The sequence below is a fragment of the Capra hircus genome, chromosome 6 (assembly GCF_001704415.2).
Source record: "Capra hircus breed San Clemente chromosome 6, ASM170441v1, whole genome shotgun sequence".
Classification (NCBI taxonomy): domain Eukaryota; kingdom Metazoa; phylum Chordata; class Mammalia; order Artiodactyla; family Bovidae; genus Capra; species Capra hircus.
The window spans coordinates 83,907,948-83,924,520 of NC_030813.1; the positions used below are offsets into that span (position 1 = coordinate 83,907,948).

Consider the following 16,573-nt stretch of genomic DNA (forward strand, 5'->3'; position numbering starts at 1 on the left):
CGACTCAGAAGGGCAGAAACACAGACACAAGAAAGCCAAACATGAGCAGTAATGTGTTAAAAGTTGTTTATTAAATTATACAAAAATTTTAAAAAAAGAAAGGAATTACAAGTTTCACCAACTGGTCTTCCTGCTTCCAACCTTAGACCTGACCCCTTGAACTCATTAGTCTATCCCTAACATGCAGTCTACAGCAGCCACAATGATTGTTTATAGGTTAGTCACGTCTCTCCTCTGTTCAAAATCCTCCAGTGGCTTCCCATACCCCTTGGTAAAGCCCAAACCCTTAAAGTAGTCTTCAACATTGTATACGATCTTTCATTCTTGTTCCCTCTGTGACATCATCTCCTACTACTTTCTACTTTCATTCTCTTCCTCCTCCCTCTCCTTCCCAGCCTCCCTGGTGTTTTTCAATCAGAACTGAGTCTTTACCATATCAAAACCTTTGTCCTTATCTTCTGTCTGCATGGAGCACTATTTTCCCATACAGCTGCATCAATTGATTTCTCACCTCTCTCATATCTCTGCTCAAATTATCACTTCTTCAGTAAGACTTTTTCTGCCCATCTACTTAAAAATCTAGCTCCTATTTTCTACCCCCAAAAATCTGTACTTTATTTTCTTACTCTCAATATCCCAACAAACCACAAATTTTGATATCTTTTTCCTGTAGAAGAATGTACAGTAAGTATTCCGTAATATTCCATAAATATTTAAGAATTTAAATATTTAATATTCAAAGTATACTAAAATATATATTCACTTACATTAATAATGAGTGTATATACATATTTTCATCCACATCTGTACACAAAAAGGGGCTTCCCAGGTGGCGCTAGTGGTAAAGAAACCTCCTGCCAATGCAGGAGACATAACAGATGCGGGTTCAACCGCTGGGTTGGGAAGATGCCATGGGAAAGGGCATGGCAACCCACTCCAGTATTCTTGCCTGGAGAATTCATAGACAGAGAAGGCTGGTGGGCTACAGTCCGAAGAGTCACTAAGAGTCAGACACAACTGAAAACACTTAGCACACATGCATGTACACAAAAAGTAGTAGTATTTTTTTAAGCATCCACAGAAGAATTATGAAATTCTTCCATGAGTTATGTGTTCTAAGCATATTCAAAAAATTAATAATATAGGCCAAAGTTATCTAGAACAATGAATCAAAACTAGAAACTATAAACAAAGAAACAAAACAAAACACAACTTCTTAGGATAACAGTGAACACTGCATGTTTAACATACACCAGTATTAAAACTAAGCAGAGGACTTCCCTGGTGACCCAGTGGTTCAGAATCTGCCTTCCTAGGCAGCAAATGCAGTTTCAAGCCCTGGTCAGAGATCTAAGATCCCATAAACTGCGAAGCAACAAGCCTGCACACCCCAACTACTGAGCCCGGGGGCCACAACTAGAGATCATGTGCCACAACAAAAGATCGCCCATGACTCAATGAAGATCCAACGTGCCGCAACTAAGGCTCGACAAAGCCAAATAAAATAGTATATTAAAAAAGAAACTAAGCAAAGAATGTATATTCATCTTTGGATCAATTCATATGATGAGAATTGGTATCATTATTTTATAAATAAGGAAGCTGAAGCTAAGAACACTTAAAAATCTTACTCAAGATAACATAGCTAAGGGTAAAGCTAGACTCACTTCTAGGTTCCTGACTATGGAGACCAAGCTCTTGATTAATGTACTCTTTTAAAATACATTTGGGTCAAAGAAAAATCACCACTGAAATTTAGAGTATACAACAGTAAAAACACTCTATTAAAAAAAAATTTTTTTAACTAAAACTATACTCCAGAAAATTCAAACTCTTTACCAAATTAAAAGTAGAAAAATAAATATAAAAAGCATTTCAAAAAAATAAATAAATAAAAAGCATTCCACTTAGTAGAGAAAAATAATAAAAGTAAATCTAAATAGAGGGAGAAAAAACTACTTAATAGGAAAAAGAGTTAGTGAATTAGGAAAGAAAAAACATAAAATATCATATGTCAAGCACATTCTTTAGGGGTATAAAAAATTATAAAACTCTCTATAAAGAGGCATTTTTTAAAACTTCAACATTTAGCTTCGGTAATCATCAATATATGGCGAATCTTTCTTCATTTATACTCTTATCAGCCTGACATTTTCAAATACTGGAGTAGGCACCTTAAATGCCAATTATATTACGTTCTACTTCAAAGAAAGGACTGTCACTCATCTTACTCTTTCTCTTTATCTTTCCCTCCCTCCCTCTTGCACCCAGTTGGTAAGGTTTTACAAATCTCTAACCATAAAATAAGGCTCTTAAGGGTAGGTACTCAATACATTTTTGCCATAAAAATGTCAATGGTGATAATTTAAATGAAACACAGCACAGGGATTTCCCTGGTTGTTAGTGGCTAAGAGTCCAGCTTCCAATGCAAGGGGCCCAGCTTCAATCCCTGGTCAGGAACTAGACCCCACATGCTGCAACTAAGTGTTCACATGCTGCAACTAAGACCCGGTTCAGCCAAATAAATAAATAAAATAAAAGATATTAAAAAAAAAATTCAGCACACCTTACTCCATATCCATAATGCTATAAAAATCAAGACAGTAGAAGATAAATCATAACTTACTCAAATTTTCTTGAACTACATTATCATCCACATCTGAATTGTTCTTTCCAGACGTTAAATAATTCTTGAGCCGAACAGGTCCACTTAAGAAAAAAAAGGAAACCACAAAATTTGTGCTTGTAATATATGTATTTAATATAGCTATCTTTATGGTCATTTTTCTCCTAAAACTGCAAAAGATTTTTTTTCTTATAAAACCAGTAATGATGTTATAGGACATTAAGAATATACCTACTTGATTCATAAAACAAAAAGTCTAAAAATCTACAATTTAATCCAACATTTGATTTAAACAAAGTAACACTGAATTTTATAACCTTTAAACTAACTCATGAGTCAGAGTTACACATTCAAGTTAACTCAATAACACACTTTGATAAAAATCAAATCATTAGAAATAAAAATTAGAAATAAATCAGCTTATTTTAATTTTTTTTTAAACTACTGGCAAAAACAAGTAATTTAAAATTGTTCAGAGATGACTTGGTTTATCCCAGTCCTAGATCCTCATCCTCCTATTATGAGCCCAGGACAGGCCTAGTAGTCAAGGGCTCTCAAACAGTAAAGAAATCTTAGTTATCCCTTTAAAGTCTGAAAATTTGCTATTATTTACCATTCCTTCATTTGAAAAAGGGTTTATGACTTCAGTTATTATGAGGGTAGGGTAATTTGGTTTACTCGCTAAGTATGCTCTCTTTAAACATACATAGACAAATTCTTAGATAACGTTTCTTTCAAGAATATAAAAATAATATATACATATGTATGAATCACTTTGCTGTACACCTGAAACTAATCCAACATTGTAAATCAAATAATTTCAATAAAAATAACTCCCTTCTGAATATGATATAGACTGACTGACTTGTTTCCAAACAGAATAAAATCCAAGACTTCAAAGACTAGGTCATTATAAGACTATGACCTCTGTCACAGTCACACTTTCACCTGGATCATCTGCTTTGTGGGAAGCCAGCTGCCTTATTGAATACCTCAATGGAGACAGCCACATGACAAAGAAACTCTGGCCTCCAGCTAATAACCTGTGAGCAAGCCACCTGATAAGTGGATCCTCTATGCTCTAACCAGGCAAAGGACTGCAAACTAGATAGATATCTTGACTGCTGTACCTCGTAAGAATCCCTGAGCCAGAACTAGCCAGCTAAGTCACTCTCAGATTTCAACCACAGAAACTGTGAAACGATGTTTGCAAGGCAATAACAAAATTAAAACAAACCTTTGGGAGTACTTTGTTATACTCAATGGGTAACGAATATAGTGAGTAAATCCTATTATCCTTAGGACACATGCATACCTTCCTTCCAAAACTGAAGTCCCAGGCTCTCCAGAATCCAAGTTTGACTTTGTTGGTGTCGTGCATGTATATACACTCATTTGAGACTTTTGATGAACATTTTGTGCAGCCATACTATCTTGATTCTTTGAGCTTCCTGTATCTCTACGAAAATGAAAAGTATGTAACTGTTCACATTTCTTCAAAAATTAGTTCTTCCATAAACATAACACAGGTGGGTAGACAATACAATACTCACAAATATCAGATAATCTTGTTCAGGTTCTAAAACTTAACAACTAGTCCAGGAAGGAAATCTGATTTTAGAATCTACTAAAAGTTTTAATTTAAAAAAATCTGACACAGGAAATGATACAGACCTGACCTAACTAAGATAGAAGTGACTAACTGGGAGTAATTACCTACAGGCAGCTTATGATGTAGGAAAGTGAAAGTCGCTCAGGGGCGTCCAACTCTTTGCAACCCCATGTCCATGGAATTCTCTAGGCCAGAAAACTAGAGTAGGTAGCCTTTTCCTTCTCCAGGGATCCTCCCAACCCAGGGATCAAAACTGGTCTCCCACACTGCAGGTGGATTCTTCACCAGGTGAGCCACAAGGGAAGCCCAAGAAAACTGAGGTGGGTAGTCTATCCCTTCTCCAGCAGATCTTCCCAGGCCAGGAATGGAACTGGGGTCTCATGCATTGCAGGTAGATTCTTTACCAACTGAGCTATCAGGTAGTTAATCTATCACAGCTTTTGTTGAAAATCCTTTAAGAATTGAAATTGTTTTCTTTGATATCTCTACCCAGCCTCCTGACAAACAGTACTGTTCAGAGGAACATAGGCTCACCTCTTTGGTATCTGCCAACTAGTTAGCTTACTGCAAATACTGCAAATACATGAGTTTCTTAACTCGGTCTACCAGCTTATTCTTATTATTTGTGGGGATATGCAACATAACTAAAGAGCATGCAAACTTCTGAGTATTCTTTGACCATTTATTTTTGGAGTTTCTAGTCTCCCTCTAGGTCCTACCATCAGTCAAAACAAAACAAAAGGACTGTTAGAGAATACTATAAACAACTGCATACCAACAAATTAGATAACTAGAGTGGAATGGACAAATTCCTAGAAACACAAGAATTGCCAACACTGATTCAAGAAAAAAACAATCAATTTCAAGACTTAGAGAATAAATCAGTAGAAAGAAAACTGCCCAGATGATTTCACCACTGAATTCTACCACCATTCAAAGACTTAACAGGACTTCTTCACAAACTCTTCCAAAATAATAGAAAAGCACTTCCCAACTCATTTTATGAGGTCAGTGTTATCCAGACACCAAAACTGCACAAAAAAAAAAAAAAAAGAAAAAAAAAATCACAAGAAAACTAAAGACCAAAAGAAAACAAAACCCCTCAACAAAATGCTAGCAACATAAAAACAGAATTATGTGTCATGATCACATAGGATTTATACCAGAGATGCATGTTTGGTTTAAGCCAAAAACCAATTAATGTAGTACATTTTATCAATAATAATAAAAAAGTATCACATGGTCACCTCAATATACTGATGTAAAAAAAAAGGTATCTGACAAAACACATTTTTTCACTATAAAAAACACTCAACAAACTAGGAATAAAAAGGAACTTCCTCAACCTGATAAAAGGACATCTACAAAAACCCCACAGCTAAAAACATATTGAATGGCGAAAGACTGGATGTGTTCCTGTTAAGATTAAGAACAAGACAAAGAAGTCTACCATGCCACTCTTACTGAGCCCAGTATTAAAGACTTTAGCCAGGGCTATAATGCAAGAAAAAGCATCTGGATAGTAAAACACAAGTAAAACTATCACTATTCACAAATGACATTCAAGACCTTTTACTTAGAAAGTCCTATAAAATCTATTTGTAAAGCTATCAGAACTAATACAAGAGTTCAGCAAGATTGCAGGATAAAGATCAACATAAAAATATCAAATGCATTTCTATACATTTGCACTGATTGATCCAAAAGTAATATTTAAAATGTAATTCCATTCACAACAGCATCAAAAGGGATACTTAGGAGTGAAATTAACAACAGGAAATATAAAACTTATATTACAAAAACACTGTTCAGAGACATTTAAAAAGACCTAACTAATAGGAAAAACAACCCTGTTCGTGGATCAATAGACACTGTTAAGACAGCAAGATTCCTTAAACCAACAGATTCAAAGCAGTCCATATCAGAATTCTGACATCTTTGCAGAAATTGACATGCTGATTCTAAAACTTACATGGAATTGCAAGATTCAGAATAGCCAAAATATTCCTAAAAAAAGAAAACTCACACTTCCCGATTTCAAAACTTACTCTAACCAATGATTATCAAGACAGTGTGGTTCTAGAACAACTGATATGTAAACAACAGAATAAAATTGAAAATTCAGAAATAAGCCCATACATCTATGGTCAGTTGATCTACAAAAAGGGTTCTAAGACTATTCAATGGGGGAAAAAAATGTCTTTTCAACAAACAGTTATGGGACAACTGAACAGGGTTGGACTCTTTACAGCATATAGAAAACTTAACTCAAACTGGATCAAAGAATTAAATTTAAGAGCTAAAACTACAAAACTCTAAGAAAAAAACACAGGGGTAAATCTTCATGAACTTGAATTGGACAAAGAATTCATAGATATGACACCAAAATACCAACAGCAACAAAAGCAACGACAAGACAAAATAGATAGATGGGATTTTATCAAAATTAAAAACTTTTGTGCTTCTGGTAGTAAGAAAGCTTTTGTGTGTGTGTATATATATACAATATGTATAATATTTTAGAAAATTTATAAATTTTTGCCAAACCAAAAAAATTTATGACATTTTGATTCCACTTGTTTGACTTAGTATGAATAGAATGCTAAATTTCGAATTTGTATTCACTCAAAACTTTGATATAGTTCCATGTATTTTGGCATCTAGTATTACTGCTAAAATTCTACAAAATTTATTATCTTAGTGATTTAAAAAAAAAATTTGAATGAGGATCGAAACTTCTAATCCAATTCTGAATACTATGTTATTTAAACAAAACAGAAAATTAACAAGTGATACAGTATTATTAACTAAAGTACAGATTTTGTTCAAATTCACAAAACTTTATGCTACTGCCCATTATTTGTTTTCATACCTTATTCAAGGCTCCACACTGTATTTAACTGCACTGAGTAGCTTTAGCTATATGCAACAAATTCTGGTAAAATCTGTTTTCATTTTTATTCCATTGCAAATATTTCCTAATTTTCCTTGTTATGGCCTTTTTGGATACACTCATCATTTAAAAGTGGACATTTAATTTCCAAATACATGGGATTCTGTCTAAAGTATGAATGAATGAAAGTCGCTCAGTTGTGTCCGACTTTTTGTGACCCCATGGACTATACAGACCACGGAATTTTCCAAGCCAGAATACTGGAGTAGGTAGCCTTTCCCTTCTCCAGGGGATCTTCCCAACCGAGCGATCAAACCCAGGTCTCCTGCACTGCAGGCGGGATTCTTTACCAGCTGAGCCACATGGGAAGCCCACAAGAGAAGGGAAGTTTAAAGTATCCTTACCATTAATTTCTTATTTTTATACTAATTTCCCATTTAAATGCTTTCTTCTCTGCAATCACCCTCTGTGTTTTTTTTTCAGTCTAACTTTATTGAGGCTTTCAATGGCTAAGTTGAAGATCTATTTTGGTAAATGTCTCCCTGTACTTGTGACATCATACTTGAAGATATGTGGGTTATTTTCAAGTATCTTTTGATACTGATTTCTAACATAATTCCACAGGAATAAAAGAACAGACTGCATGATTTCAATAACTTTAGACCATGAAATTTTTGCACTTTGTTTTACATCCCTGGATATGTTTCTGTGTCTCCTAGATTACAGCCTATAGGAATTTGAATAGAATTTGTATCCTGCTGTTGTGTGAAAATTGTATAAATCTTAATTATGTTGAATTGGTTCACAGCGGATTTCAGGTCTACTATATCCTACTTCTCTGTATACTCATTCTATTAATTTTTGAGTTTTTATTGAAATGCCAACTAAAAATCTTAATTTATCTACTTAAAAAAATGTAATATATAGTGGAACTGTATGTAACCTTGCTCTATATTTTCTAAGTTTTCTGTAAATGTGTTAACATACTTCCATAAATTAAAAAATTAAAATTAAAAAGAAAAAAACAACTTTCATGCTTCAAAGAACACCATCAAGAAAATGAGACAACCCAAAGAATGACAGATTATCAAATATCACTTATTTGAAGAGAGACTTATATCTGGAATAAATAAAAACCTCTCAATACAATTCAATTTAAAAAAAAAAGACAATCCAATTAAAAATCCACAAACAGTCTTAGTCTTCACAGAATGAAAATAAAAATCACAATGAGCTACAACTTCATACCAATTAGGATGGCTAGAATCAAAAAGCCAACAAATGTTGACAAGGATGTGGAGTCACTGAAGTCAACTGCTGATAGGAATATGAAATAGTGCAGATGCTTTGGAAAATGATCCCGCAGTTCCTCAAAGGATTAATGTAAAGTTATCATGTGACTCCAGCTTCTCTAATGGCTCAGTGGTAAAGAATATGCCTGTAATGCAGGAGACATGAGTTCAATCCCTGGGTCGGGAAAATCCCCTGGAGAAGGAAATGACAACTCACTCTGGTATTCTTGCTTTCTTGATGGCGTTCTTTGAAGCACATTCTGTTATATTTTGATTATCCATTCATCCACTGCTGGCCATCTGGGAAACTACCTTTTGACTATTATGAATAATGCTGATAAAAACATCTGTGTACAAGTGAAACTGCTGAGATGTATGCTTATTGTTGTTTAGTTGCTAAGTCACTTCTGACTCTTTTGTGACTCTGTGAATTATAGCCCGCCAGGCTCCTCTGTCCACAGGATTTTCCACCTTATGACAAGTAAAATATCAACACAATTACGTGTTTGATCTTCTACATGTATTAAGTAGACTATACAAATGTCTCAAAGATCTTCCTTTCTATGAATCCAGATACCCAACAGGTTTCCTAAGCAGATACTGTAATAACTATCAACTTTGGATGTTTCTAAATAGTTCCATTATGTGTAAGATAGGGATACTAGATCAAATTCAGAAACTCAACATAAAAACTTTATTTTTACACCTTAGTATTTCTCTCAACCCATAACTAAGGCTTATCTGCTTTAATAAGACAGTGATTTATTATTATTAACACATTCAAGTAAAAACAATTAGGTTAATAAAAGACCTAGGTACACTTATTTATCTTAAGCGTACCTTACTTACATGTAAAAATAGAGCTAATACATATCCTCTCAACCTCTCAAGATTCTTTATAAAAACCAAATGATATAAACAATGCTGCTGCTACTAAGTCGCTTCAGTTGTGTCCAACTCTGTGTGACCCCATAGATGGCAGCCCACCAGGCTCCCCCATCCCTGGGATCCTCCAGGTAAGAACACTGGAGTGGGTTGCCATTTCCTTCTCCAATGCATGAAAATGAGAAGTGAAAGTGAAGTCGCTCAGTCGTGTCCGACTCCTAGCGACCCCATGGACTGCAGCCCACCAGGCTCCTCTGTCCATGGGATTTTCCAGGCAAGAGTACTGGCGTGTGTTGCCATTGTCTTCTCCTGATATAAAGAATAAGTTACTATAAATATGGAAGTCTGACATAAGACAGAGGGAGCACTGCAAATCACTGGGGGTAAACGTACAATTCAGTGAACTATTTATAGATAGTATGCACCATAATGCCATATAGTAATGTATTTTAGAGTATTCTAATCATGTATTCACTACATCCCCAGCACCTGCAATTTCTCATACATAATATGCATTAAGTATTTTTTGAATGAATGAATAAGCAAATGCTATATCAAAAAGCAAAAATGCATAAGAGCAGTATTTACTAGGTTGTCAGGACTGATGAGAATTCATTGAAAGCATCTAGCGAACACTTGATAATAATAAGCACTAAAATGTTAAATATTATCATCTTATTGGAAAAAAAAATAATGCATTCCCAATTACTAAAATTATATTAATCTCACTTAAAAGAAAGCAACTTGGACTTCCCTAGTGGTCCAGTGATTAAGAATCAGTCTGCCAAATCCCTGACCTGGCAAGATCTCACATGACGCAGGACAATGAAGACCTTGCACCAGAACTACTGAGCCTGCATTGTAGAACCCAAAAGCCACAACTACTGAAGCCTGCTCACCCTAGATGAGGTGCTCTGCAACAAGAGAAGCCACCACAATGAGACATCTGTGCATGGCAACTAGAGAGTGGTTGTCCCTGTTTGCCGCAACTAGAAAAAGCCCACACACAGAACTAAAGACCCACCACAGCCAAAAATTAATTAATTAATTAAAAAAAATAAAAAAGAAAGCAACTCAAACGATACACTTAAAAACAAGATGGGGACTTCCCTGGTGGTCCAGTGGTTAAGAATCCAACTTGCAATGCAGGGGACATGGGTTTAATCCTTAGTTGCAGCACTATTATCCCACATCTTGCAGAGTAACTCAACGCACCATAACTACTGAGCCCACATGCCACACCTAGAAAGTCTGTACACCACAACTTTGATGCAAAGAAGATATGACCAAACATCTCCTGTGCCACAACTAAGATCCAATGCAGTCAAATAAATTAATTTTTTTAAGTTTAATGATTAAGATGATAAATTTTATCTGTTTATATCACAATTTTAAAAAAGGGATTGTTAGGTAACAATAACACCTACCTTATTAAATTTATCATCATACCTCATGTGCTATATATTATTTCCCATTTTAATATGAGTAAACAAATTCAGAGTACTATTTAGCCAGAGGGGTCACGCAACTAATGACACACCATGGATTTACTACCAGGTCTGTCAGACTATAGACTCCTTTATGCTAATATTGCTTTCTATAAATGACTGAGTAACAGAGACATTTATTAAGTGTCAAACAAAAATAATTACTTTGTATATATAAGAGACATTACCCAGGAGGATTAGGATTTTTCTTCTTAGCCAGGTCTGCTTCATTGCTTCCCAATGACTCATTCTGGGCACCACCAGAATCTTTAGCATATAAAACCTGTGCTCCTGAGCTGCCTTTGTTAGCTCTCTTCTGCTTTTTAAATGGAGCAGCTTTTTTTCCAATATTCTTAGATGACTGGTTTGTTTTCTCAGCAGGTGGTTTTTGTCTACTGTTATGATACACTGACAGTTCATTTCTTACTGAAGAACTGCTAGAAAAAGAACCTACAGGATTAAATGATAACATAAAGTAAGTATACGTTTGATTATCTGGCTCACTAAAATATCAATATTATTTATATTTTTCATGTAAACATATACATGCACCCAATCTCATAGTAATCTACATTTGTTTTCAAGTTAAATTCATAAACTATTCAGCTCTTCACTTTATAGATTGTTGTTGTTGTTAGTCTCTAAGTCATGTCTGACTCCTTCCCAAGATTAGGGTCTTTTCCAATGAGTTGGCGCTTTACATCAGGTGGCCAAAGTACTAGAGCTTCAACTTTAGCATCAATGAATATTCGAGGTTGATTTCCTTTAAAACTGATTGGCTTGATCTGCTTGCAATTTACAGATACATGGACCAAATCTTTTAAATTGATCATAAGTTTTCAAAACCATCCTCTCTGGCTCTGCCCACTATTCTTCTTAACATCCTGGAATTTCCCCAAGGTCCCAGTTTCATCTTCTCACTCTCTGTGTACTTTCTTTGAAGGATCTATCTATACAGAACTTTAATTACTATCTATATTCTGATATAATTATTATCTACATGCTGATATCTATAATATTGACCTACCACTCTCCCCCAAATCTGCCACTCGTTTTATTCCCTATCTTAATGAAAAGTGTCACTATCTCAGATATATGAGTCATCTGAGACTCCTGCCCCCAACCACAAGCAATCCTAAATCCTGTCACTCTACTTTCTTCAGAATTGAAGTCGTTCAGTCATGTCCAACTCTTGTGACCCCATGGACTATAGCCCACCAGGTTCTTTCATCCATGGGATTTTCCAGGCAAGAATACTGGAGTGGCTTGCCATTTCCTTCTCCAAGGGATCTTCCCAACCCAGGGATTCAACCTGGGTTTCCAGCATTGAAGGCAGATTCTTTACCACTGGGCCATAAGGGAAGAATGCTTCTCAGATCCTCTTCTTTTAAGCACTGCTGCCTGTCATTAGCAGAGACCTTTATCATTTCTTTCCTTAAAACAGCCTCTAAACTGATATCCTTTCTCTATCCATGCCATTCTTCGATCCATCCTTTACACTGTTTTAAGAATCATCCTTAGAAAACACAAATGGAATCACTACAATCTGGTTAACATTTTTTACTGATTACCCATAGCTTAAGGATTAAGTTCAAATATGTTTGAGTGAAAGTGAGTGAAAAGTCACTCAGTCATGTCCAACTCTTTGTGACCCTATATGGACTGTAGCCCACCAGGCTTCTCCATCCATGAAATTTTCTAGGCAAGAGTACTGGAATGGTTTGCCATTTCCTTCTCCACGGTATCATCTCGACCTGGGGACTGAACCCAGGTCTCCCGCATTGCAGGCAGATGCTTTACTGTCTGAGCCACCAGGGAATCTCCAAATAAGTTGAATTCCAATTTATTACAGAGTTGGACTGTGAAGAAGGCTGAGTGCCGAAGAATTGATGCTTTTGAAGTGTGGTGTTGGGAGAAGACTCTTGAGAGTCCCTTGGACTGCAAGGAAATCCAACCAGTCCATTCTGAAGGAGATCAGCCCTGGGATTTCTTTGGAAGGAATGAGGCTAAAGCTGAAACTCCAGTACTTTGGCCACCTCATGTGAAGAGTTGACTCACTGGAAAAGACTCTGATGCTGGGAGGGATTGGGGCAGGAGGAGAAGGGGATGACAGAGGATGAGATGGCTGGATGGCATCACGGACTCGATGGACGTGAGTCTGAGTGAACTCTGGGAGTTGGTGATGGACAGGGAGGCCTGGCGTGCTGGGATTCATGGGGTCGCAAAGAGTCAGACACGACTAAGTGACTGAACTGAACTGAACTGAAGTGCTTTTTCATTAAGCGTAACTCAACACTCTTCTCCTAATAGACAAATCAAAATAGGCAGCAGTACTGAACTATTTTCATTTTTCCAAAGCACTGATCTTAAATAGTAGTCCAGCAATTACCTGGGAATCTGTTTGAAATGCAAATTCTCAGGCCTTAGCTCAGACCTACTAAAATTTTCAGAGTAAGATCCTGTAATTTATGTTTTAACAACTCCCCCAGATAATTTTAACAAAACAATTTTAAAAGGTTAAACTCTCAGCACCAGATCTCTACATATGATACTTCTGCTTCAAACATTCTTTCCTCACCACAGCCAATCACTTAGCTTGCTCCTAATCATCCCATTTTCAGGAAGCCTTCTCTACACCCCAAGGCTAAATTAAGCAGCTCCTCTCAGTCCTTTTCCCTGGGTCTGGAAGATCCCCTGGAGAAGGAAATGGCAACCCACTCCAGTATTCCTGCCTGGAGAATCCCATGGGCAGAGAAGCCTGGTGGGCTACAGTCCATGGGGTCGCAAAGAGTCGGACACAACTGAGCGATTTCACTTCACTCAGTCCTGTGATAATGTTTATCATACATCGTGATACATGTGAAGAGCCAACTCACTGGAAAAGACCCTGATGCTGCGAAAGAGGGCAGGAGGAGAAGCAGGCAGAGGATGAAATGGTTGGAAAGCATCATCAACTCAATGGACAGAAGTTTGAGCAAACTCTGGGAGACAGGGAAGCCTGGTGTGCTGCAATCCCCGGAGTCACAATGAGTCAGACATGAATGAGCGACTGAACAACAACATACAGCTCATGTTTACTTACCACTCTCTTCCAGCAGACTGACAATCATTTAGACCAAGACCTATCTTTATATTCCTAATGTCTAACAGCAGGGGCAGGATTGTTATAAAGCAAGAGTAGCCTAGGGTAGTAAATAATTTTTCCCAGTTTTATTGATATACAACTGACAGATATCAGTTATATCAATATATAACTGACATAGATCATAACTGACTATGCAAGTTTAAGGTGCAAAACACAATAATCTTATATAGTATATATTGCAAAATAATTATCAGAGGGTACATCTTAAAAGTTCTCATAAAGAAAAAAACTAAAAATTCTAATTAGGGTGTAAAATTTAAGAAGGTGCTTACTCCAAGTTGGGCTTACATGATAGCTCAGTTGGTAAAGAATCTGCCTGCAATACGGGATACCTGGGTTCATTCCCTGGGTTGGGAAGATCCCCTGGAGAAGGGAAAGGCTACCCACTCCAGTATTCTGGCCTGGAGAATTCCATGGACTGTATAGTTCAAGGGGTCGCAAAGAGTCCGACACAACTGCGCAACTTTCACTTCACTTTACTCCAAGTCAGTCACACAGCCCTAAGATCAAGTGTCTTCTTAAATTTCCCATTCTAGGTTGCTCATTTGCCTGGCCCAGCCTATCACTATTCCTACCTCACCATGGGCACACTATAAATGTTTCTTGCATGTACTACAGGCTGATCAAGAGTAAAGGAAAAAAGGGTTCTGTTGTTTCAATTCTAGCACAAAGGTCTCTGACCTTAAGGAGAACTTAGGCTGCTTTTCTATGCTTCAGACTTAGTTTCTTCTTCCATCAGATGAAGGAGTTTGGACCAGGTGATCTATAAGCATTCCTCCACTTTTGTGACTGCCTACTTGACCTCAACATGTCTCAGGACTAATACATGTTTCAAGTCTTTTTTGGTAAATTATGGAGCTCAAGAATGCTTATCCAAGCTTTGTAAGAATTTTATTAATGCATATAATTACATCTTCATTTACCATAGTACAGTTTCCAGCAACATGGGACAAAAAGATGAGTTCTCGAAAGCAGTAACAGTAGTATTTAACCTTTTAATAGTAAATATATGCCATTTAATACGTATAACTTAATGAGATAGAAGTAATGGTAGTCACATTTTAAAGAGTAATAAACTAAACAAAGTAATCTACTCAAAGTTTACCTTCAACATTTATCCTCCCATCAATCCCACCAACCTACTTCTAAGTGTTGCCACGTACTCTGCCTTTACCTTTTCACATTTAATGTCCCTGATTCAATCTAAAGCTAACCCTTTTATTCTAGGGTAGCCCACACCAATTCCTTGCCTACACAAGGACTGTGATCCTGTACCTTTCTACACAGTCATTTTAAAGAGCAGATGAGCTGATTTAATATTAAAAAGAGTAAGCATATTAAAAAAGAGAGAGAGACCTTCTCTTGACCCCACATCTGCCACATCCCTTTATTTTACTGTCTCTTTGGTCTCACTTCCAAACTCCCTTGAACCCACCTCAATCAGAGACGTTTGGTCTCATCATTCTACAAAAATCAATTTTATCAAGGTGATAACAACCTCCATGTTGTCAAAATCACACTGTCAATTCTTAGCTCTCATCTAATTCACATCATGAAAGTGAAGTGAAAGTGAAGTCACTCAGTCGTGTTCAACTCTTTGCGAACCCATGAACTGTAGCCTACCAGGCTTCTCCATCCATGGGATTCTCCAGGCAAGAATACTGGAGTGGGTTACCATTTCCTTCTCCAGGGGATCTTCCCGACCCAGGGATCAAACCCAGGTCTCCCACATTGGAGGCAGATGCTTTAACCTCTCAGCCACCAGGGATAGTTCCTCACCTCATCCAATATATCTATACAGCTGGTCTTCCTTCTGTAGAATGTAAGTCATATAACAGCAACAATTTTTCATTTTTGGTTTTATTTTTCCACAGTTATATCCCTATACCTAAAATACTATATATGATAAAGCTTCATGAATATCTTTATAGTTAATTGATTTAATATTTCTGTTGGCGATCCAATTTAATTTTTTCCTCATGAGATTTTTCTCAAGGGAACAGGCATATAAATCAAACACAGAGCCTCTCATTGAATGAATATGATTTAAATAAAAATACTTACTCTGCTCTGATTTTACCACCCACCAATCAGATGGGCATCTAGAAATTCTTTGACTTCTTCTAATAGTTGAAGTTAATTCTTCAGGTTCAATTTTGTTGTTCTTGGACCCACTTGAAAAATGCTTCTTTCTGCATTCCTTATCTTTTTTTTGATTCTTTTTATGAGGAACATTGGTGCTACCTTTCTTGCTTCCTAAAATAAACAATAAAAATAAAAATCTACTGAACCAAAGAATATTCAGAAAACCACAGCCAATTAAAAAACAAACAAAAAAGACCTCTCAATTATAGAAACTTCTTAAATTTATCCTATGGACTTCTTTTTTCTTCTGTTTTTTAAAAGTAACACATTCTCAAAATCTACAACTTCCTCTCAGCTAAATGCAAACTTTGCACATTGTTTGATAAGCAACATATACTCCTGAGTCAAAAAGAAAAGCATAGTACGTAAAGGAAAAATGCAATATATGACTCCTTCCACTACGTAAGAAAGTCCCACGTAAGAAAAGGTTAACCACTGCTTTTCTGTTTTAAAATAACTCATGACTTTAGTCAAGCTAATTTATGGAA

The 16,573-nt window shown here is 36.4% G+C and overlaps 1 protein-coding gene across 2 annotated transcripts in view; it reads right to left on the reverse strand.

Moving 5' to 3' along the window:
* The window catches only part of CENPC (centromere protein C), a 105,364-nt gene that overhangs the window by 21,920 nt on the left and 66,871 nt on the right, over positions 1–16,573 (reverse strand). For both annotated transcript variants that reach the window (XM_018049507.1, XM_005681653.3), the window contains exons 9-12: positions 16,005–16,196; positions 10,984–11,245; positions 3,942–4,085; positions 2,627–2,709 (exon numbers count right to left, since the gene is read on the reverse strand). In XM_018049507.1, the coding sequence (XP_017904996.1) occupies positions 2,627–2,709; positions 3,942–4,085; positions 10,984–11,245; positions 16,005–16,196 (681 nt within the window). The remainder of the gene's footprint in view (positions 1–2,626; positions 2,710–3,941; positions 4,086–10,983; positions 11,246–16,004; positions 16,197–16,573) is intronic.